Here is a 22945-nt window from a genome sequence, read left to right as displayed (position 1 = left end):
CCTGGTGTGGTACAGAATTCTCCTGCTATATTCACCTAATATTACGTTGTCAATTCCGACAAATAATCTGAATGATTCTCTCTTATGACGTGACATGGGAGTCACACATTTATTATCTGATTCCTGAAAGGTCTTTTCACACAGAATCTAAAAGTTATTTCATATTTAACATTACTAATTATCTCTGTTAATCTGCCATATCACAGTGGCAACCTACTTCTAGCAGTAGCGGCTCGCTAGAAAGACGATAGCGTGGCCACTTTGAGCAGGTAACACTGTCATAGATCTAGGTTCTAGTCTAACTAGAGTCATAAACATTTTGTCTGCTTTTTACGTCTTCACTTACCCAGCTGTAGGTATCCTCATTAACATTAATAAAATCCTAACTTCACGATCTTCAGTCTCATCGCAATTTCCATATAGTACCCCTGGGATCTAAACATGAAAAATTTAAAAATTGTAAATTCGCGTCCTTGTTGAAACTTACATATTTTGCTTATATTGTCATGCATCTTAGTTTTCTGTGAATGCACAATTCAGTTGATTACGTGTGGCAGTGAATATTTTGTTAAATGGATTTATGTTTTATCTAAAAATGGTGCAAATGGCTCTAGTTACTAGGGGACTTAACATCTGAGGGCATTAGTTCCCTGGACTTAGAACTACTTAAACCTAACTAACGTAAGGACATCAGACACATCCATGCCCGACACAGCACTCGAACCTGCGACCGGAGCAGCAGCGCGGTTCCGGACTAAAGCACCTAGAACCGCTCGGCCACAGCGGCCGGCTCTGTTTAATCTACCCTCACTGCGATATCATTATTTTCGTGGTAATCACGGACAGCTTATTCGGTAGGACAATGGACTTCAAGTACACTAGGACCACATCGCGCTCAAAAGTGCATAAAATCTTGCTATGTGTGATATTTCGGGCACGCTCGTGTGTTGTCAAATTAGAGTTTTATCCTAAGGGTATACCTATAAAATGTAATTCATTTGTATTAGGACAGAACATACTTTTTATCGAGTTTCTCGTTGGTTTATTGATTAAGACACAGAAACATGAGGTAAACATTGATCATCAACAACATATCCCCGTCCTCCCCTCCACGCACTACCTGAAGCAGCAGAATGACGATGATCAGACTGTGGTGAGTGTGGTCGATGTCTGGTCTCTGCGATTATTCTGCTTCTTATTTATGAGTAGACAATAAATGCATACATCAGCACAGAATCACAGGTGGAAAATCACTCTTTTAGCAGAAATTTCCGCATCCTACACTGTCGCCATTTCGTGGAGCTGGCTGTTGTGTGATTTTATTTCAGTGACCGCAAAGTCAAGTCAAAAGCATGCATTGGACAACTAAGGAAGCCAGTGAATATCGATGTGGAGTACAATAAAATACACGCACAGAACATATTGTAAACAGCTTCCAGGGAAAAAGAATTCTCTTTCAGCGTGGTGCGTCCTTCTTTACACGCACCGAACATATTGTAAACAGTTTCCAGGGAAAAAGAATTCTCTCTCAGCGTGGTGCGTCCTTCATTAATACACAGTCAGGCTGAATATTATGTGTAGGATGGCGGTCGACAGGAATGATTCCAGCTACCTATGTATACGGTCTGGGTACGACCCAAACACCTGACGATCATTTTTAACGAGCGCAAGCGGACCCTCTTCATCCGTGGTAACGCAAGTTGAATTGTATAAGGTTACATCACGGTGCCATATCACAGTAACCGTGAAGTCGCTTCGCTATGTACTTGATTAGAGGCGGTGTAGGTTGGACCTTGAAAAAGGCGGAAGTCACGCCAGATAGAAACTCTGTCACCTGTTAGTTTCCTTACACGAGAAATTTTCTTTATACTAAGAATATAATCGTAACATTCAAATTTATCTGATGAAATTCATATGTGTGTTGTAAATTAGTTTCAGAACCTTTGGCATGCTTAAGGTGCCCAGCAGAGCTGCTGCCGACGTTATAGATTTTACAACAACCGTTACTCTGGCGTACCCTGTCCGTGTGTGGCTGAATGTATTCTCAAAGCATAATTCGTCCTGCTGTTCTCACATGGCGTTACCGAGAGATTATTCGCTCGCTTTAATGAACACGTCGTAATTACGCCTGAAGAGTGATTCTTTCCTCTTTTCAGCCGTATAACACCTGCGATACAATGCAAAGCTATCAGCAGAGCGTACGTGTGTTCCCGTCTCGAGGGCGCTTACGCTATTGCTTGTATTTCCTTCACATAATATTTGTTGGCCGTAATCCATATGGCCAATATGTCTCTGTGTGTGCATTTTTGCACGTGAATGTGGTTTCGTGGTTTCTTCGACTCATCAGTCTTCTGATTGTTTTTATGCAGCCCAGCAGAATTCCTCTCCTGTCACAACTTTTTCATCTCAAGAGTATCACTTGCAACCTACGTCCTCAATTAGTTGCTGAATGTAATCCAGTCTCTGTCTTCCTCTGCAGCTTTTACCCTGTACACCTCTCTCTAGTACCATGGAAGTTATTGCCTTATATATTAACAGACGTTCTACCACCCTGTCCCTTCTCCTCGTCAGTGTTTTCCATACACTCCTTTCCTCTCCGAGTCTGTAGCAGTACATCTCAAATGCTTCGATTATACCGATTTTTCTACAGTCAATGTTTCACTATCATTCAGTGCTATTCTCTAAACGTATATTCTCTCAAATTAGTTCCTCAAATTAGGCCTATCTTTGATACTGGTAGACTACGAGGCATGCCTTTTTTCTAGTGCTAGTTTGCTTTTTATATTCTCCTCCCTCCGTCCATCATGTGTTATTTTGCTGTCTCGGTAGCACAATTCTTTGACTCTGTCTAACTTCTGTTCCCAATCTAGATGTTAAGTTTCTCGTTATTCTCATCTCTGCTACTTCATATTACTTTCACCTTTGTTCGACTTACTCGCAGTGCATGTTTTGTCTCATTAGGCTGCTCATTCCAGCCAACACATCCTGTAATTCTTCTTCACTTTCTCTGAGGATAGCAATGTCATCAACGAATCTTATCATTGATATCGTTTCGCCCTGAATTTTAATCCCAATTTTGAACCTTTCTTTTACTCCGTCATTGCTTCTTCGACGTGTAGATTGAACTCTAGGGGCGAAAGACTACATTACTGTCTTACATTCTTTTTAATCCAAGCAGTTCATTCTTGGTCCTCTAGTCTTATTGTTCCCTCTTGGTTCTCATGCATTGTGTATATTAACCGTCTTTCTCTACAGCTTAGCCCAATTTTTTAGGATTTCGAACATCTTGCGTCATTTTACACTGTACAATGCTTTTTCCAGATAGCAAATTCATTGAACGTATCTAGAGCGTTGTCCTTCAGACCTATGTCTGATTCAACATTCATGATTAGCCTTAGGTATAAGGGGTGCGGCTCTAACGTCACACCCAAGAACCTTCTGATTGCACAGTGGGAGATGTTTCAGTAAACCCTGCTGGACCGCCTAATCTGCAGAAAGGACAGGCCATCTGCCTCTGGTATTCCCGTGCTATGGTAGTCATTAATGTAGCGAAATTTTATCTCATGTACAAAACGATTTTATGGATTTTATGAACAACTGGTGTTAACAGATAATACGCAGATATAAATATTTTATTTCTTTCCAAGCAAAACTTTCTGGTTGTGTGATAAAGTTGAAATGGTCTTAACTACCACGCTGAAGGCCAGTAGCAAGTAATACAGCACACTAATTGGGTGTAGTCTATCTTATTGCGACCCTGATCGTACATGTTCATTAGTAGTTTCAGTGTAACTACTAAGACCAAAGCTGCAGCTGCTTATCCAGTTACTCCCTGTTGAGCAGTGTTTATTTTTAGTAATTGTTTAACCGGTCTACATAGAGTAGTTCTTAGCATTACTTCGTAATATTAGTACACACTGGTATCACAAACGTATATGAACGAATGGGTTTAGTGGAGGACGCAAGTTGAAGGTCTTTGGAGTGTTAAAATATTAGTGGCATGGGAAAAGCTACTTGACGTAGCTATCAACCGAAAGTAGTTTGCTAGATTACGCTGAATGGAATACATATATATTAGAACTTCAGCCAGGATTACGGTTTTCAGTGATGCTCCTGAGGGACAAGGAAGAATGTTTCGTCGTATGTGTTGCAGTAGTTAAGGTGTCCACCGCAAAATCTGCTCTGCTAGCAGTAAAATGGAGACGTAATGAAAGCTTAAAATTTATTTGAGCGACAGTCATGTACGTTTTTGTTTGTCCACCAAATATGGGTTTAAAAATCTGCGGAGGTAACTCACCCACGTGCCTCTCGGCATCGCGGAGCGTGATTTCTTCGATTAACACCGGAGGACTGCGGCCTTTGGCGTTGACGGCAAAGATGGCGACCCAGTAGCTGATGTCTGGCTGCAGCTCGGTGAGTGTGAAGGCCGGAGTCTCGGCCGTCAGGTTGTAGCGAATCCCTCCGCCAGAGTGCAGCACCAACGCGAAGTGCTGCGGGAGGCCCCCGTCGAAGCCCGGCTGGCACACCACCTCGACCGAGGACGACGTCTGGTTCCACAGCGAGCAGTTCCGCGCCGGGAAAGGCTTCCCTGTAGAGGGCGCGCAGATGAGCGGCTGCCTCCGCTATGACAACTCAAAACGCTACAACTCTAAAACTGCTCTGAAAGTTTTTATGCAGGAAGAGTAGAAAGAAGTAAACTCAATGTCAAAATTCTATCTGTGCAGACACACTATAAGTATTTTTTAATGTTGAAAATTGTCATATTCTTACGTCTCCAGAGGGCTGGAAGACGGCACATTACTACCGTAGCTGCAGGCAGCGCATGCACAACACAGCAAGCACTTGTCCTTGGCTGACGGAATATCGATAACCAGATAACACAGCGCGACGAGAGTGTAGTTTGTAAAGCATATTCCAATTTCTATTGATACTTTGCCTGACACATTTATTCACAGTTGCTATTCGCTCAAATTTGGAACTCGTTTAATATCCATATTAATTAGCATTTACCTTTGTGATATTGCGAAGTGTTGGCTACAGAAATAAAATTGAATTAATTTTCTTCGTATTAGTTTCGTACATATGCTTTCTAATAGTAACTATATTTATGCAGATTCCAGACTTTTACAGTAATGTGAAACGTTTCCAACCTTGTAAAGATGAAATATGAACAACATGGTCTCCAAACGAAATCACCTACTTCTCCTTGAGACCTACATATGTGTTATTTATTAATTAATTTCTTGAACATTCATTCAACTTATTTATACATTTCGTTAGAAATTGTGAAAACATTTAAGAAGCAGGAAATAATTCTGACGTTAAGGTGATTTATGTTTCGAAAGATGATTGTCGTGATACTTAAAAGTCCCAAACCCAAATACATATATCAAATGAATGCTATGACCGCTAAAGGCCCCAACTTACTTGCTACTAAGAGCTTAGAGTCTCGACCCTTGTGAAATGCCTTCCACAGCGGTACAGGTACCTGTAACACGTCCTGATTTCTGACGGGATGCTGCTTTCAGCTGCATATGGTTCTTCACCTCATAGATACTGTCGTCTGTGCCGGATACCAAAGGCTGTGCGCATACAGTGAAATTAAACGGGCATATGAAGTATTAAAGGCAAAGTTACTGAAAAAAAAAGAGCTCTAGAATAATTTTATTTATTTATTTTTGTTTTTTTTGTTTTTACTATTAAGAACAGTCTTGATCACGATTTATTTATCAAGGTGACCGTTTCGACCACTACTGTGGCCATCTTCAGACCATTGAGTAGGAACCTCTTTCTGTTGGAGAATAACTCAGTAGTGATTCTCCAACGGAAAGAGGTTCCTACTCAATGGTCTGAAGATGACCACAGTAGTGGTCGAAACCGGTCACCTTGATAAATAAATCGTAATCAAGACTGTTTTTAATAGTAAAAAAAATCACTCGGTAGTGATTCTCCAACAGAAAGAGGTTCCTTCTCAATGGTCTGAAGATGACCACACTAGTGACCGAAACCGGTCACCTTGATCAATAAATTGTGATCAAGACTGTTTTTAGTAGCAAATATTTATAACACACTGATCACTGCCACTCCAATAATGTATTCCAGAATTTTTACTAAGTCTAGTGGAATACAGGGAAAAGAATCCAGGAACGCATAAATAACAATCAGTATATGCCAAAATGTTAAGTGGGAGACAGTGATTTGAACTTAAAACGTGATTTAAGAAACATTCAGTGGTTATATAGCAAGATATGTGCTACCTAGAGATATATAGAGGAAGATGCCAAAATATCTCAGCTATCATCAACGAGTATAAAGTCCCATACATTTGTTAACATGTAACAGGCAGCACCACCTTAGATATTCTTCTACTTTTATGCCAAGAACTATTGCACTCCGATTCATTAGAAATTTAATAAAGTTGAAGGTGAATACCTCCTTCGTCTTTTTTCCCATTTGTGTTTAATATATCTGATGCATAAATGGTAAACATAAGACACGTACAGTGTAGTGGACCTGAGAAAGCGCTGTCGTTGAGAGTTTCTGGCACGCGACTCAGTGGTGTGAAAGGAAGGGAAGGGCACGGGAGCGTCACAGCGTGGAGCCTCACCTGCGGTGACGACCTGGAAGACGCAGGGCGCCGCTTGCGTGCCGACCTCGTTGTCGGCCCAGCAGGAGAGCGAGCCGTAGTCGAGGTCGGACTGCACCGTGTAGCGCAGCACCGACACCTCGCCCGCGCTGGAGAACCGCTCTGGAGATACCTCCATCGTCTCCCCCGAGTTGTTGAACTTCCAGCGGAAGGCGCGCGCCGGCGGGTCGGCGTCCACGTGGCACGAGATGTCCAGCGTCTCCGATCGCGACGCGCCCACCACCACGATCCGCTCGTGACGGCATCGCGGCGCGTCTGAGGCACACCGCATTAGCACTGTAAAGCTCCGTGATAGGGCCGGTCGTCTGCCTGAACTGGGTACACAATCCCACTAATCCCACTTCAACAGAAGACAACGACGACAATGAAGAAAATTACGTGAGACTTCGTCTGGTCCATGCATTTGGATTAGATTACAATACAACAGCTTGCGTCTTTATATTGATAATTAGTCTCATTTCTCCCTATCTTCGAAGACAGAGAGCTCTTCGTCCATTGAAACGAACCAAAAACATTTGCTTAGATACTCAAAAAAGCTAGATGCCAGACCGGCTCCAGTTGGTGGGTGCAAAATTTACTGTGAGTGAAGTGAAATCATAATATACTAGTATTTTGAAACATTAGATATGTGAGTTTTCAGGCAACCTTCGTTTATTTTAAAAAGGTGGAAAAATACGTCGCACATTTTCCCATTTCAGTTGTAGCTTCTCGCCTGCTTGTTAAAGATGCTCTGCAGTTTATTATTTCTATTTATAATATGGGATTCTCCGCATAACTATCAACATACACTACTCGCCATTAAAATTGCTACACCAAGAAAAAATGCAGATGATAAACGGGTATTCATTGGACAAACTTATTATACTACAACTGACATGTGATTACATTTTCACGCAATTTGGGTGCATAAATCCTGAGAAATCACAACCCAGAACAACCACCTCTGGCCGTAATAAGGGCCTTGATAGGCCTGGGCATTGAGTCAAACAGAGCTTGGATGGCGTGTACAGGTACAGCTGCCCATGCATCTTCAGCACGATACCACAGTTCATCAAGAGTAGTGACTATCGTATTGCCACGAGTCAGTTGCTCGACCACCATTGACCAGCGTTTTCAATTGGTGAGTGATCTGGAGAATGTGCTGGCCAGGGCAGCAGTCGAACATTTTCTGTATCCAGAAAGGCCCATACACAACCTGTAAGATGAGGTCGTGCATTATCCTGCTGAAATGTAGGGTTTCGAAGGGATCGAATCAAGGGTAGAGCCATGGGTCGTAACACATCTGAAATGTAACGTCCACTGTTCAAAGTGCCGTCAATGCGAAGAAGAGATAACCGAGACGTGTAACCAATGGCACCCCATACCCTCACGCCGGGTGATACGCCAGTATGGCGATGACGAACACACGCTTCCAATGTGCGTTCACCGCGATGTCGCCAAACACGGATGCGACCATTATGATGCTATAAACAGAACCTGGATTCATCCGAAAAAATTACATTTTGCCATTCGTGCACCCAGGTTCGTCGTTAAGTACACCATCGCAGGCGTTCCTGTCTGTGATGCAGCGTCAAGGGTAACCGCAGCCATGGTCTCCGAGATGATAGTCCATGCTGCTGCAAACGTCATCGAACTGTTTGTGCAGGTGGTTGTTGTCTTGCAGACGTCCCCATCTGTTGACTCAGCGATCGAGGCGTGGCTGCACGATCCGTTACAGCCATGCGGATAAGATGCCTGTCATCTCGGCTGCTAGTGATACGAGGCCGTTGGGATCCTGCACGGCGTTCCGTATTACCCTCCTGAACCCAACAATTCCATATTCTGCTAACAGTCATTGGATCTCGATCAACGCGAGCAGCAACGCGATACGATAAACCGCAATCGCGATAGGCCACAATCCGACCTTTATCGAAGTCGGAAATGTGATAGTGCGCATTTCTCCTCCTTACACCAGGCATCACAACAACGTTTCACCAGGCAACACCGGTTAACTGTTGTTTGTGTATGCGAGATCGTTTGGAAACGTTCCCCATGTCAGCACGTTATAGGTATCGCCACCGGCGCCAATTTTGTGCGAATGCTGTTAAAAGCTAATCATTTGCATATCATAGCATCTTCTTCCTGTCGATTAAATTTCGCGTCTGTAGCACGTCATCTTCGTGGTGTAGCAATATTAATGGCCAGTAGTGTATTTCTTTCGAGCTAGTAATGTTTTGTGTCAGCATTCAGTATATTGCAAGTTGAAGGGGGAGTGGAGAGGAGGGAAAGGAAAGAGAAGGAAGTAGTGATATCTGCTGCATTGAAACTTCATGCGGTATCAGAGGCGACGAGTGAAGATGTAAGCTGGACAGTGCCTCGAACTCGGAATCTTCTGCTTAGTGGGCAGTTCTGTTAACCACTACACCACCCGGACACAGCGGTTATCGCAAATGCTCAGACTATCTCGGGACGCTCCCTGGCCGATCCACACTCCCAATTACCGTTACCTATCCGCAGTACTCCTACATGTCCTCCATGCTCGTTAATTTTAGATCCGCGTCAGAGGTCGAACATATGTGTCCAACCGCACTGCTGAGTGTTGGTTTCATTGCCCTATGAGGTGAATGAATTGCATCAATGCGTGGTGTCTGCTCTTTCGGACATGTGTCAGGCCAGCTTTTGTCCAACATTCAAACAATAAATGCAATATTACAAGGTCTGTGCACAGCCCCACCGTCAATTGTGTCAGTCAATTTAATAATTACTACCTTCAAAGTACTGACTTAACTGTGGCATCACATTTAACCTTTGTCAGTGCCGCATTAGCTAGGTAGCAGGAGTTAGCAAATGCTACGGGCCCCACGCCTTGCAGTCATTTCAAGTATGGCATAAATTTGTTGCAGGTAGACAAGTGAAAAAGGTGAATTATCTTACAATTTAGCTAAGTTTGGAACATCCTGCCAACTGTTTAATGATGTTCCTTGCGTCACGATGACGTACAGGGTAATCGGTGTGTCGGAGCTAACCTCGATGGCCAGCAATAGCTTCTTAGCGACATTTAGTTTGTGCAACAACCCCCCCCCCCCCCCCGTTCTCTTGCCCACGTGGAGTGGCCATGTCACGGATGCGCGGCCCCTCCCGCCGGAGGTTCGAGTCGCCCTTCGGGCACGGGTGCGTGTTGTTCTTCTTAGCTAAGTTACTTTAAGTAGTGTATAAGTCTAGGGATCGATGACCTCATCAGTTTTGACCTTAGAAATTCACATGCATTACATTAACAAATCACTTGCATGCAACCAAAGCCACACAGCACAACAATTGGAAATATAAAAGCACGGAAGTGTTGACTTTCGCAACAGCGATTCAAAAGGGCAGTCGACACAAGCCCCGAGGGGTACAGACATCTAACCGTCGGTGCTTGGAGGCCGATCGTCAACTAATTTTACAAAGTAGAAGGTTATTAACTGAGTCACATCGATTTTATATAGTGATTCCAAAGCTGCTGACTGAAAAGAGGAGACCACTGAAGCATAAGGTAAGGTTCTTGTTTGTTCATATAAAACAATAAAAATGTCTGTTGGTTCTCGGTATGTAACTATGAAGGAATCAGCTGTTCGTGTTTGATAACATAATAAAACATTGTAGTTTTTATTTGGATGATTTCGAATACAGAAGACACAAATAAGCGTTCAGAATTTGTTCGACTTTAATATTTATATACAGGGTGAGTCCCCTTACGTTACCGCTGGATATATTTCGTAAACCACATCAAATATTGACGAATCAATTCCACAGACCGAACGTGAGGAGACGGGCTAGTGTAATTGGTTAATACAAACCATAACAAAATGCACGGAAGTATGTTTTTCAACACAAACCTACGTTTTTTAAAATGGAACCCCGTTAGTTCTGTTAGCACATCTGAACATACAAACAAATATGTAATCAGTGCCGTTTGTTTCATTGTAAAATGTTAATTACATCCGGAGTTATTGTAACCTAAAGCACCGAATTACGTAGGGATGCAAAGGGAACGTTGATGGACCTTAGGTACAGAAGAGACTAGAACAGCACATTACGTCCACATGCTAACACCTTTTTATTGGTCTTTTTCACTGACGCACATGTACATTACCATGAGGGATGAGGTACACGTACACACGTGGTTTCCGTTTTCAATTACGAAGTGGAATAGTGTGTGTCCCGACATGTCAGGCCAGTAGATGTTCAATGTGGTGGCCATCATTTGCTGCACACAATTGCAATCTCTGGCGTAATGAATGTCGTACAAGCCGCAGTACATCTGGTGTAATGTCGCCGCAGGCTGCCACAATACGTTGTTTCACATCCTCTGGGGTTGTAGGCACATCACGGTACACATTCTCCTTTAACGTATCCCACAGAAAGACGTCCAGAGGTGTAAGATCAGGAGAACGGGCTGGCCAATTTATGCGCCCTCCACGTCCTATGAAACGTCGAACGTGTACCTCACCCCTCATGGTAATGTACATGTGCGTCAGTGAGAAAGACCAATAAAAAGGTGTTAGCCTGTGGACGTAATGTGCTGTTCCAGTCTCTTCTGTACCTAAGGCCCATCAATGTTCCCTCTGGATCCCTACGTAATTCGGTGCTCTCCGATACACACGATCGAACAGCGGAGGAGTGGTACTCAAGCGTCAACTTTAGGTTACAATATCTCCGGATGTAATTAACATTTTACAATGCAACAAATGGCACTGATTACATATTTGTTTATATGTTCAGATGTGCTAACAAAACTAACGGGGTTCCATTTTAAAAAACGTAGGTTTGTGTTAAAAAACATTCTTCCGTGCATCTTTTTATGGTTTGTATTAACCAATTACACTAGCCCCTCTCCTCACGATCGGTCTGTGGAATCGGTTCGTCAATATTTGATGTGGTTTACGAAATATATCCAGCGGTAACGTTAGGTGACTCACCCTGTATACTTGAGTTTTTAATACCACAAAGGAACGTCATCGACTTGAAGCCATATTCTAAAAAGGAAAACAGAACGCTGGTGAAATAGCGACCTAGTAAGTATTAGGATAATTAGTTGGGAGAGTACTAAGCGATTTGTGTGTAGTGTCTTACCTGACACGCACAGGTGTCGGTTGCATATGGCATGACCCTGACAATGCCTGACGTTGTATCCACAGCAAATTTTGAGCAATGTGTACTAGTACGAGACATGCATATGGTTTCATTTTGAGAAGCAGTCCGCCCTATGAAGGTAACAAATCATCGATATAATGGGGTGTGTAGTGTAAGGTAGAGACACACTTAATGGACAGCTGAAGGATGTAGAAGACACTCTCTCCATGGCAGTTACATAAGTGAGTCATGTAATGAGGTGTGTACAGTGGAGACGCAAACTTTATGGACAGGTGGAGGCTGTACGAGATGGTTTCCCTCTGGAAATGTCAGAAGGCATTTGTGGAGCCGGGACTGAAACTTGATATGCAGCTGGAAGCTCTTGGAGGCTGTCCATCCAGGGAGTTTCATAAGCGAGACATGTATTGAGGTGTGTACAATGAATACTCACACTTTACGCGCAGCAGTAGGCTATTGGAGGCGGTCTCCCCCTGGGCGTTGGTCGCAACGCACACGTAGCGTCCGGCGCTGTGCCTGGTGACCTGCTGAAGTGCCAGGCTCTGGTTGCTGTGGATGACGCGCGGAGACGCGTTCTGTGGCAGCACCTCGTCCTGCGGCAGCATAAAGCACTGCTCAGCTACTAAACTGTACTCTAGGACTGGTATATGATGTGTGAGGTAATATGCTGTGAGTCTCTCTTCAGTACCGCTAGCCTCAATTATTTATTTGTTATCGTATGGCAATACCGACACATAAGAAAGAAACAGACAAATCACTAATACAACAAACGTTAATAACTGCAAACAAACATCACTAATACAGCAAAGATTAAAGATTACAAACAACCATCAAGTCTATTAATATAATCTTATCGATTCTGGAGTTGCGAGCAGGAAATCGTCGGGGCTCCCATTAAAGGCTTTTCTGGAACACTCTTCAACATTGTGGCTGATGGTCTGAATTTCTTTGCAGTCAGACTGAGGGGATGATATTTTACCCCATTTATACAGGGAGTAAGCACATCTGCCATGACGAGTTCGAATCCTGTTTAGAGTGGACCACGTTTTGTGTGGTAGGTCAAAACCAGGTGGCTTTTGTGTGATGCAAGGCATGTTATGATTTTGCCATGCGTTCCAGTTTTCAGATCATGTGTTTGTGATACTGAAACCTTCTTGTACATAGGTCCTTGCTGTTCTTGTTGACGGGTTCCTAGGTCGAAGCCTATTAGTATTTTCAGCCGCAATGTCTTGGTGGTTTGGCAGGCTTCGATTTCCCATGATGTTTTTAGCATCAAGAGAATAAGTATCAGTTACTCGGATGCCCTTGCACATTAATAAATTGGCCAGGAAAAGTAGTACATTCTAAACTTGGGTTCATGGAAGTCACTGACATGCATGATCTTACAAGGAGAACACTGCAAATGCCAAAACTCGATTTCCCAGAAATTTCGCTCAGCGGAGGAGGGGACAAGATAAGTGAAGACTCGTCTGGGCTTATCCGTAGATGTTCGACAACTTTTGCGAAAATAAAGGGCAAAGTTTTCGATGTAATTTATGTGCCTTTTAGAGAGTAACGAGTGTAGCTGAAGCAATGGTTCTGTGGCTAGTGTCATGGCTTAACTCTTTTGCAGCTCATGTCCGTAACCCGAATATTACTTTATTTTTATTTTTCGTTTATCAACCCATGTCGGTAGAACATTACTGCACGAATGTTTCCCGATGCGTATGGAATAACGTTGTCCTTATTAGCCTACTAATTGTGTGTCTGATGAAGAAATAAAAAAGAATTGGCGCTAACCTTGACAGGGGACACCACCTTTGAAAAAAGCATCTTTAGTACTTGATGGGAGTGTTTGTGAGATTCGGTGAATTCGAGGGCTATGCCGACAGTAGCGTAACTAACAGCCGGGTCACCTAGGACGGAGGGGCCTTGGCAGAGGAGCCAGAGAATGTGTGTCACACAACATAGGACGAGGAGGAGGCGGCGGGGAGGCTTCTGAGGCACAGCGGAGCCACCTTCCTTGGTGGAGGCTGGTGGACAATCCCACTATCCAGCAATACATTTGCTGCTCTCTTTATGCGGCCAGGCGAAATCAGAAATCACTGGACGGAAACCCAATTGACGAAATGGAAAAAGAAAGAGGATATGGACTCCGGTGTAGGAGAATACCTAAACCTAATAACATGGAACTTTAGAGTGAAATCCACAAAGGAAGGGGAATTGAAATGTAATAGATGAAAGGAGATGGGATGCAGTGTTGATTACAGAAACCCAAAATAAAACGAAAGGTGCCAGTGATCATGTAAATATATACTACAGTGGAACAATGCAGATGAGCGCAAACTGGAGTTGATATAATAATTAATTAAAAAATATAGGAAAGGAGTGCTAAACTATAAGTTGATAAACAAACGGATATTGAGTATCAGATCTAAGATCTCTACAAGCTATTGAACCTGTGTCACAGTATAAGCATTGTATGCCCCAGAATAAGAGAGAAATAAGTAAAGTGATAAGAGGAAATCCACCCTACCCCGTCCTGAAAGTAGTTTAAAATATCATACCTGAAAATAAAACCCAGTTCCTCGGAGAAAAGGAAGAGCTAGTTTCACTTTTCGTTCGTCGTATTAGAAGCAGAGTGTACGGAAGACCATGCTTAGCAGGGAGTCAGAAGATGGGGGCATTCCATAAGGATATGACCTACTGACAGTAGCACTACGCAGCCGGAAGGTGCGGATGGCTCATTGAATAAGACAAAACTACGCCAAAATATGATATGACTGATGCAGAGGTGGCAGAGGACAGTATATTTCTTCTGGGAGAACGGAAGAAGTGCCTTGCAACAGTAGGTTGCTGGATAATTTGGAGATTATTAGGGGAAACAACAGTACACTAGATAATATTTTGAGTGATAAGAGATCTTAATTGCAACGGTAAATCCGCACCTTGCACCGTCAAAGCGGATGTTAAGCGAGTAATCGCTTCTTTAGAAGAACGGTCGTTCCCTGGGATACCCACTTGACTTGGGACCCAGGGGATGACAACTGAGCAGGCACAACGAGTAAGGTCAGGAGGAACGTCATGAATAGCAGGGTGACGAGAGTAACATTGATCGATAACCTAGAGATAGTTCACTTAGTCACTAAAAATTAAAAGATCGACGAAGGAAATTTGTTAGTAAAACCTAGAGCTCTGATAATGGTGTCAACACAGCTGTAAAATCACTAGACGATCCCAGCTACAAATATTGTTCCTGATATTCGGGAGACGTAAAAGCATATCCCGTCTTATCCATGGTTTAGAGCTGTCAGTATAAATGACGGTAGTATTCTGATAGTCCTGAAGAGCTGAGATACATGATGTCGAAAAGTCATGAGCGTCACTGATACTTTAGGTCCTGGAAACCTTAGGTTCTTGCAACAGATTGGTTCTAATTTATGGTATGGGCAGTAACAAAGGAGAGCGAGTAGGGTTGCGGGGGAACACATTCTAAAGTGGTTAAGCAGAAGTTCTGACAACTCATAATACCAACCGAGAGTGGGTATCAAGTCCCGATGCCTGTTTTATAAAAAACTAATTTGTTAAGTGGGACGATGAGGGAACTGTCGTATGGTGATTGGATAAGTCAGCACGAGCTGTTATCGTTGGAACTGATGAGGTTACATCCCCATTTCAGCATAGGGACTGTCTACACATCTAGACTGGGTAATGCCAGTTGTCAGGCTTACTCCACAGTGATACACCAGGTCAAGTAGGTTCAAAGCCGATGTGCCGATGACCCATAAACGTGACTCTGATACAACAGTCGGGTGAATGAGGATCAAGGAAACAGCGAGTAGCGTCATATGATCCGGACCTCAAGTGGTGTTGGCTGGAAAGTAAAGGTAGCTGAGCTTTCATACGCAGCTAGTCACTTGATGACGAAAATAGCGAAGCCATGTCAGCTTTTTATCAGAGACTGTCCCAAATATCGGGACACTTCATCAAGGTCCGTGTGCTTAGTACCAAGTAGAGATCCCTGTCGGGATGGCCGGCCACGGTGGCCGTGCGGTTCTAGGCGCTCCAGTCCGGAGCCGCGCTGCTGCTAAGTTCGCAGATTCGAATCCTGCCTCGGGCATGGATGTGTGTGATGTCCTTAGGTTATTTAGGTTTAAGTAGTTCTAAGTTCTAGGGGACTGATGACCACAGCAGTTGAGTCCCATAGTGCTCAGAGCCATTTGAACCATTTTTTCTCTGTCGGGATGGACTGTGGTACGGCGACAAAAATGCAAGACTCGCGTTTTCTTGGGAAGCAATTGGAAGCCAAGAGAAAGTGTCCAAGCGGTGGCCTTCGGATTGCTCCCTGGAGCTGGTGTTGAGACAAAGCTGCAGATAGCAAACTATACCAAATTCAATAATACTCAATACACAAATCGGATGTGACCATTAGTCTGATGGAAGATACTAGTTCATTTATGACGAGAGGAAGTGTGCAGATCCGTGTGAGATACGATTCTGTTGACCCATGGGGAACTAAGCAGTGCACCAACTCCATCCCGAAACAACAGATCGGATGAAAACTGACAAACAAATTTCCGTATGGAGACTCGAAAACGATAGTCAAATATGGCGGTGGCAAGCAGTAGGGCATGCCTCATATGTAAAACTGACACAGAGTAAAAGCCTATCAGATTGCTACTTCCAACCTAATCATATGCTTGGTTGTGGATCATCGTCGTCGTCGTCGTCGTCGTCGTCGTCGTCGTCCCCCCTACCCACCCACCCATTCCCCAACCCCTAGCCCGTCTGAAACGATACCGTTATGGGGACATAAGGCTCCGTGGTTTCAGAACACAGCACAGCCGTCAGCTACCATCCTTTCAGTTAGTTTGCAGAGCACGTTGCTGAAGCTAACAAGTCGCTGGACGTTGCGTTATGGCGTGGTTGAAGGATTGAGGTGATGATGTTGTCTCGATAAGGCAGAGGGTAAACATCTTCTAGCCAAATACGGTCGAAGTACCTGAGTAGATGAAATCTTTGAATAAGATTCAGATGCTGGATCGTCTTATTATGAATCAAACTGATGTTGGGGGTACAACGTCTGACGAGTCAAAAGCCTGAACCAATTCCCACATCTGAAGCAGTCATTACACAGGTCTGCGTAACGGGGAGCAAAGGTTATAGCGTGCTCACCTTTTATGCATTCCAAAGGTAGCCACGTAAGAAGGGAACGCCAGCGTTCTCTATAAATGGGTCGTGAGGTTTTGAGAATGACCGATACATCGCCAGAAGTACTACTATGAAGGAGGAAACAGTCGTACTCTCAGCATTTCTTCTTACTGTGTTCGATTAGATTGCGAGCCTTTGCATTATACACTTAAAATTGATGAGTGTAGTCTCTGCAGGAAGTTGGTTGAGATGTTACAGGAGCCTTCAGCGCTCCTGAGCAGCTATTGCAACTTTTTTGTATGGCATGGCACCGGTGGTAGTAAGGGAGCACGGGTGTTCGCGTCGGAAACATTTCCTACAATCTCCTCGATGCGATCCGATACACAGCGTACGAAGATGATGGCACAGGTATACAGCTGCAAGATGGTTCTTCGAAGAACCCATGATGATAACCAGTCTGTTCGGCAGTCCTAAGGAAGTGACAGGATCATTGGAAAGTTGTCATTGTCACAAAAGTCGTCATGTAACGTCCATTTAGCGGGGCCACGATTTTGGGGGAAGACACTGTAAGGTCTATAACGGAGAGGGTGCTATGGGTGGCACTTCAGTGGAGCAAATAGGTCAAGATCGGAAAGGAATGGTCAATCAGAAGGCCCCTACAAGACGACGTGGTATTTCCTGCAGGAGATGCAGTGAATTAAGGTCTCCAACTTGTAGAGAACGGCATGGGAGGTTGTCGGATTAAGGTGGTCATCTCAACGCAAGTAATTGCCCTGCTCAGCTACAGTCGTATGCACTCGCATATCCACTGCTTCCATTGTGCTATGGAGGAGAAGCCAATCACTGACGATATCTGTACGAAACAAGGTACGCATCCCTCGAGTTACTCTTTCAGGGACAGTATGGTTCCAACAGAATGTCTGAGAACTGGGGAATGGGCATGAATGAAATGTGTGCCTTGGAGAGCAGCAGAGGTCGCAGAACAGGAAAATATTGTTGTAGTTGTGACATGTTCCATTTTCTTGTCACATTAAGGGCGTCGGGGTTAGACATGGAGGAGACAAGAGAATTTGTCGTGCTATTGAATTACTGCCTGTCACTTTCCGGTGTCGAACAACATCAAGATACACATGTTCAGAACCGACGGTGTCGAGTGATCGAACGCCTGCAGGGTACTAGAGTAGCCTTCTATCGAAATTTCTTCTCTTTCTGTTTCACTACTTTAGGCGATCGAGACTCACGAGAACGCTTATCCGCTATTGACGTAGGAACGAAATAGGAGTAGTTACATCTGAGACCAATCATAGTTCATAGGTCTCCCGGCCACTGGCCAGTGTCGAGTCACTCCTCTGTAGATTTCTGGGGAGAGGATATTCGAAAGGGTAAACATAGGAGGGGAATGCCACCTCTTTGGTCAGCTACTGGGTGTTTACATCTCCAAAGATGACGCTGCGGGAAGCAAAAGAAGGAAAGATCTATTTCCTCCCAAAAGTCAAATTTTCTTGCACAACAGCCGCAGGTACCCTTCATGGGAGTAAATACGCGAGGTATTACCGGCGAACTGCCCACAGCCGCGGCAACGGTCGCATCACGGAGGCAATATGTACACGATCGTGCTTTTTTCTAGCTTCAAAACGTGACAGGCAATTGGCAACCTTCAGTACTTTGATTTAGCTGTCATTAATGGGGGAAGTACATTTTGGGGATCATGAAGGATGGTCGTTTCTGCAACTGACAAATGTAGTAGGATACTGGTGGTGCTGGTGCAATTTCTATATCAAGTTGATATACAAATTAAATAAATTGATTAATTAATTATCGCTGCCAACAACGCCCACACCACCCACCGATTACGTCATGTGCTTTTCTCAGCCAGCACCTGTGTCCCTGCAACCTCCCCTTCCCCCGCACTTGTCCTCCCTTTACACCACATACTCTATTAGGGGGAATTTCGAATTTTAGCTGGAATTTCGAACTTTGGTGGGAATTTCATGGTACCAGGGCTGTGCTGACGTCCTGCCCCACGACCCAAGCGGATATTGTCGAGAAATTAAAAGTGGCAGTACCCTTTCTGGGACTTGAACACAGGTCCTCCTCTACGGAAGGCCCAAGTGCACCTATCTAACAGGATTATACCACCAGACGCGCTTGGAACTGATGGGAAATTAAAAATGGCAAAGCCCTTCCCAGGACTTGAAACCTGGTCCTTTGAACAGAAAGGCCAAGTGCGTACCCCAACACGCCGCAGTGACTGACCACCTTGAGGCGACGGTCCTTCACCAACACAAAGGCACGTATAGTCAACTAAACCATAAGAGACAAATTTAAGCCCACTTGAAGTGGAACTTTTTCGTCTAAAATATAGCGACCTAGCCACACCTCGGGACGCTGCCCCCCTGGTTAGGGTGCAGCGGCTTCGTCGGTGACCTCACACACAACCTAGGTGTGCCTGAAGTCCCCCCAATAGGACTGTCGTTCTGTGATGGGGAATGCTTTCATTTAATGTCAATGGACCTCTTATACTCTAGCATCTGTTAAAAAGGAAAACACAGTCGCCACTATAGTAGATGTCCTCTTTCCACGAAAATAGGAGCAGTCCATTTTCTTTTACTTCTATGAGCAAGGTCCGCATAGATTTTACGTTCGACTGCAGGGTATATTTCGAGTCTCATTATTTTGCAACATCCAACGAAGTGCATCACCGCAGATTACTTCCAGAAGTCAGGCTATACATCCCCTACACACGTCCACCCGGCGTAAAATTGAGAAAAAAAGCTTCCAGTCTATTGCTGTGAAAATTACCAATCACGGAGAATGTCCTCGTTATTTCCAAACTGCCATCGGAGTAAAAGATAAAGCGATAATTTACACTCCGAAAAAAAACATCTACATTAACCAATTTCATTCAGCTTCTTGGACAAATTACACGACCTTGAGTTCAAAATAATGTCTGTAAATAAACTGTAATGCACTTGTGTGTTCAGATACGTGAAATAACATTCGAGAAAAGAATCTTTCATGCCCTGGCTCACACGTCAGAAAAAATCACAATCATTTTAAGTGCGACAACAACATGCTGTAGTTCATGTAGACGTTGCTGTTTTATACACGTTGGCAAGTCCCGATTCCAGTGTGAAGCTTTACCACAACTGCGTTTACGAAACAAATCGTGAGACTCCCTTGTAATGGACCCTCCTGTAAGGTTTTACCACGTCTCTAACCTTCTCCCATGACATCGAAACCGATTACCGATTGCATGGTTACATTTGACATTTTTGTTCCATAACTCCCCTCTACCAACATGACTGTAAACTTCCTATTACACACTAGAACACTGTGTTCCAGTTTTTAAGCTTTTTGATCATCACAGCCCGTTTCACGCAATCTACTCACATGTCAGGCGGAATAAAACACTATCACTTCTATGTTCCACAACGAGCCATAATTCAAGTGGTGTCTAATTTATAATTGGAGTTTATGAAATATAAAATAACAATGGACTTGCGGTAGCATGTATGTTTTAAACATGAAATCGTGACGATAATAACAAGAATTGTAGTGATTCTACGAGAATGGATACATCCGATTTCCATTACTTTTACGAGCAAAATCGCCGTAGTTTTGAGAGAACTATCTGCATCTAAACTTTTACCAGTTATACCACTCCTTATAATAGAACCTCCTTTAAGATTTCACCTAGTTTGTCTCTCTTCTGATGTTTTGAAAAATTAATTATTACATATACACGTATCACCCCGTGGAGCACATTGCCAGTGCTAGAAGTCGCTTGCACAGATCTGCATAAAGTTTGTCGACTGTAATGGAGGAAGACCATATCCAACAGACCTGAATCACAAAAGTGAGTTTCTGTATTGGTCCTTTTTCAGCAATTTGGTATACTGTTTTTTCGGCTGTAACATATCCATTCAGGATATGCCTAGAGTTTTGTACACTGCCACTCACTTTGTTTCTCCACCATGGCTTCGAGGTCTGTGTCACGTGTTAAAACGGTATTAACACGTTTCAATCCTTTGGCTCTCACAGGAAGCTGAGTATCGCATGGTGTAAACAACGCAGCAACCACAACACACTGGTCGATATGAATAAAACACAGAATCGATATTTCTAATTGACAAAAATGTGGAAGACATCGCAACATATGGAACATGTAAGAGTTTGTGGCGTTTTAGAGCGTTTGTAGTTATAGAAGGTGAAGCCCTATACAGGTAAGCTCATCTTCCACAGCGACGGGGTAGCCAATGTATCGGTGTTTCGGTTGGACAAGCATTCAAATGGCTCTAAGCACTATGGGACGTAACATCTCAGGTCATCAGTCCCCTAGACTTAGAACTACTTAAACCTAACTAATCTAGGGACATCACACACATCTATGCCCGAGGCAGGACTCGAACCTGCGACCGTAGCAGCCGCATGGTTCCGGACTAAGCACCTAGAGCCGCTCGGCCACAGCGGCTGGCTCGACAAGCATTGTTTGCTCATTTTTCAGTCGTGTACAAGATTACGGTTCCGTTGTCGACCACCGCTGGAAGATGCCGTTCACAACCCGCGCGAGATAGCAGAGATAAGAAGAGATAGTGTTATGTTATTGGTGAAACAAAAAAATTAAAGGATGTGCAGGGCATCGCAGAATATGTAAATAGGGCGAGTCTGTAGCATTGAGGAACTCTTCCAATTAACTGTCTGAAGATGATGAAATCTACGCTTCATCCCATGCTCCATAGCGACAAGTAGCAGATATCTAATGTTCCGCCAAGGCTGCCTCCATCTCAATCAACCAACCGAGCAGGGTGGCGAAGTGGTTAGCATACTGGACTCTCATTCGGCAGAACGAGGGTTCAGACCCGTTTCCGGCCATCCTTATTTAGGATTTCCGTGATTTTCCTAATTGGTTTCAGGCAAATGCCGGTATGATTCCTTTGATATGGTAGAGCCGATTTCCTTCCCAATCCTTCCCTAATCCGAGCTTGTGCTCCGTCTCTAACGATCCTGTTTTCGACGGGACGTTAAACATTAATCTCCTCCTCGTTCCATCTCAACCAAGCTGTGTGGTTCAAATGGTTCAAATGGCTCTGAGCACTATGAGACTTAACATCTGTGGTCATCAGTCCCCTAGAACTTAGAACTACTTAAACCTAACTAACCTAAGGGAATCACACACATCCATGCCCGAGGCAGGATTCGAACCTGCGACCGTAGCAGCCGCGCGGTTCCGGACTGCGCGCCTAGAACCGCTAGACCACCGAGGCCGGCCAAGCTGTGTTAGTCAGTAATTTTGCGGTAATAAACTGTGTACTAACGGATGGACGGGTTGTGAAAGTCATTTATTATATGGGACGGTGTACTGTAATACGCACTGCAGTATATAGCGCGATCAACTTTAGTACGTTTACCAATTGTTCCGTAATTTCAACGCCAACCAATGACACAACAGCGTGCTTCCCAGTTTCTGCATTATCGCTAAATCACCCCTCCTCTAATTAGCAAGTACCATATACTAAACTGCAAGTGCAGCTAGATGACTGTGCAGCACATCCATTTGACCATATTCGTACCAATTGTTCCATTAGTTTCAACGCCAGCCAGTGATACAGAACAATGCTTCCCAATACGTATATCAACGCTAAATCACCAACCTCAATATTTTGCAACTACTACATACTAGACTGCGAATTCATAGTCCTATACCGACGCAATTAAGTTATCTATATAATTACAGCGCGTCGATCTTAATGCAGGAATGATGATTACGACTGGCCATCTTTCCCTGTGTGGATGGGCGTCACAGGATATTCTCTCATTTGTAGGAAAAAGTCGGAGACTGACAGATCCCTCCTACATTGTCCTTTACCAACACACCCTACAGCACCAAACTTAGCCACAGCAGTCATCCGACAGTACAAGAGTTCACCAGATGCGTGCATGTCGAGGAGGGTAGAGCCTCCAGTCGATGTATAATAGACATGAGAGTGTTGCAGTGATATAACAGACGGTTCAGAAGAAATATATGGCTTATACATGACATAGATCCAGACGGATGGA

At 43.9% G+C, this 22945-nt stretch overlaps 1 protein-coding gene across 1 annotated transcript in view; it reads right to left on the bottom strand.

Annotated features, from left to right (window-relative positions):
- The window catches only part of LOC126090393 (nephrin-like), a gene marked incomplete at its 3' end in the record, with an annotated part of 461612 nt that overhangs the window by 5221 nt on the left and 433446 nt on the right, over positions 1-22945 (bottom strand). Inside the window, exons 9-11 of the mRNA XM_049906987.1 lie at positions 12189-12348; positions 6608-6901; positions 4298-4588 (exon numbers count right to left, since the gene is read on the bottom strand). Coding sequence (XP_049762944.1) covers positions 4298-4588; positions 6608-6901; positions 12189-12348 — 745 coding nt within the window. The remainder of the gene's footprint in view (positions 1-4297; positions 4589-6607; positions 6902-12188; positions 12349-22945) is intronic.

The sequence above is a fragment of the Schistocerca cancellata genome, chromosome 1 (genome assembly GCF_023864275.1).
Source record: "Schistocerca cancellata isolate TAMUIC-IGC-003103 chromosome 1, iqSchCanc2.1, whole genome shotgun sequence".
Lineage (NCBI taxonomy): Eukaryota > Metazoa > Arthropoda > Insecta > Orthoptera > Acrididae > Schistocerca > Schistocerca cancellata.
This window is presented reverse-complemented; position numbering and strand designations above follow the sequence as displayed.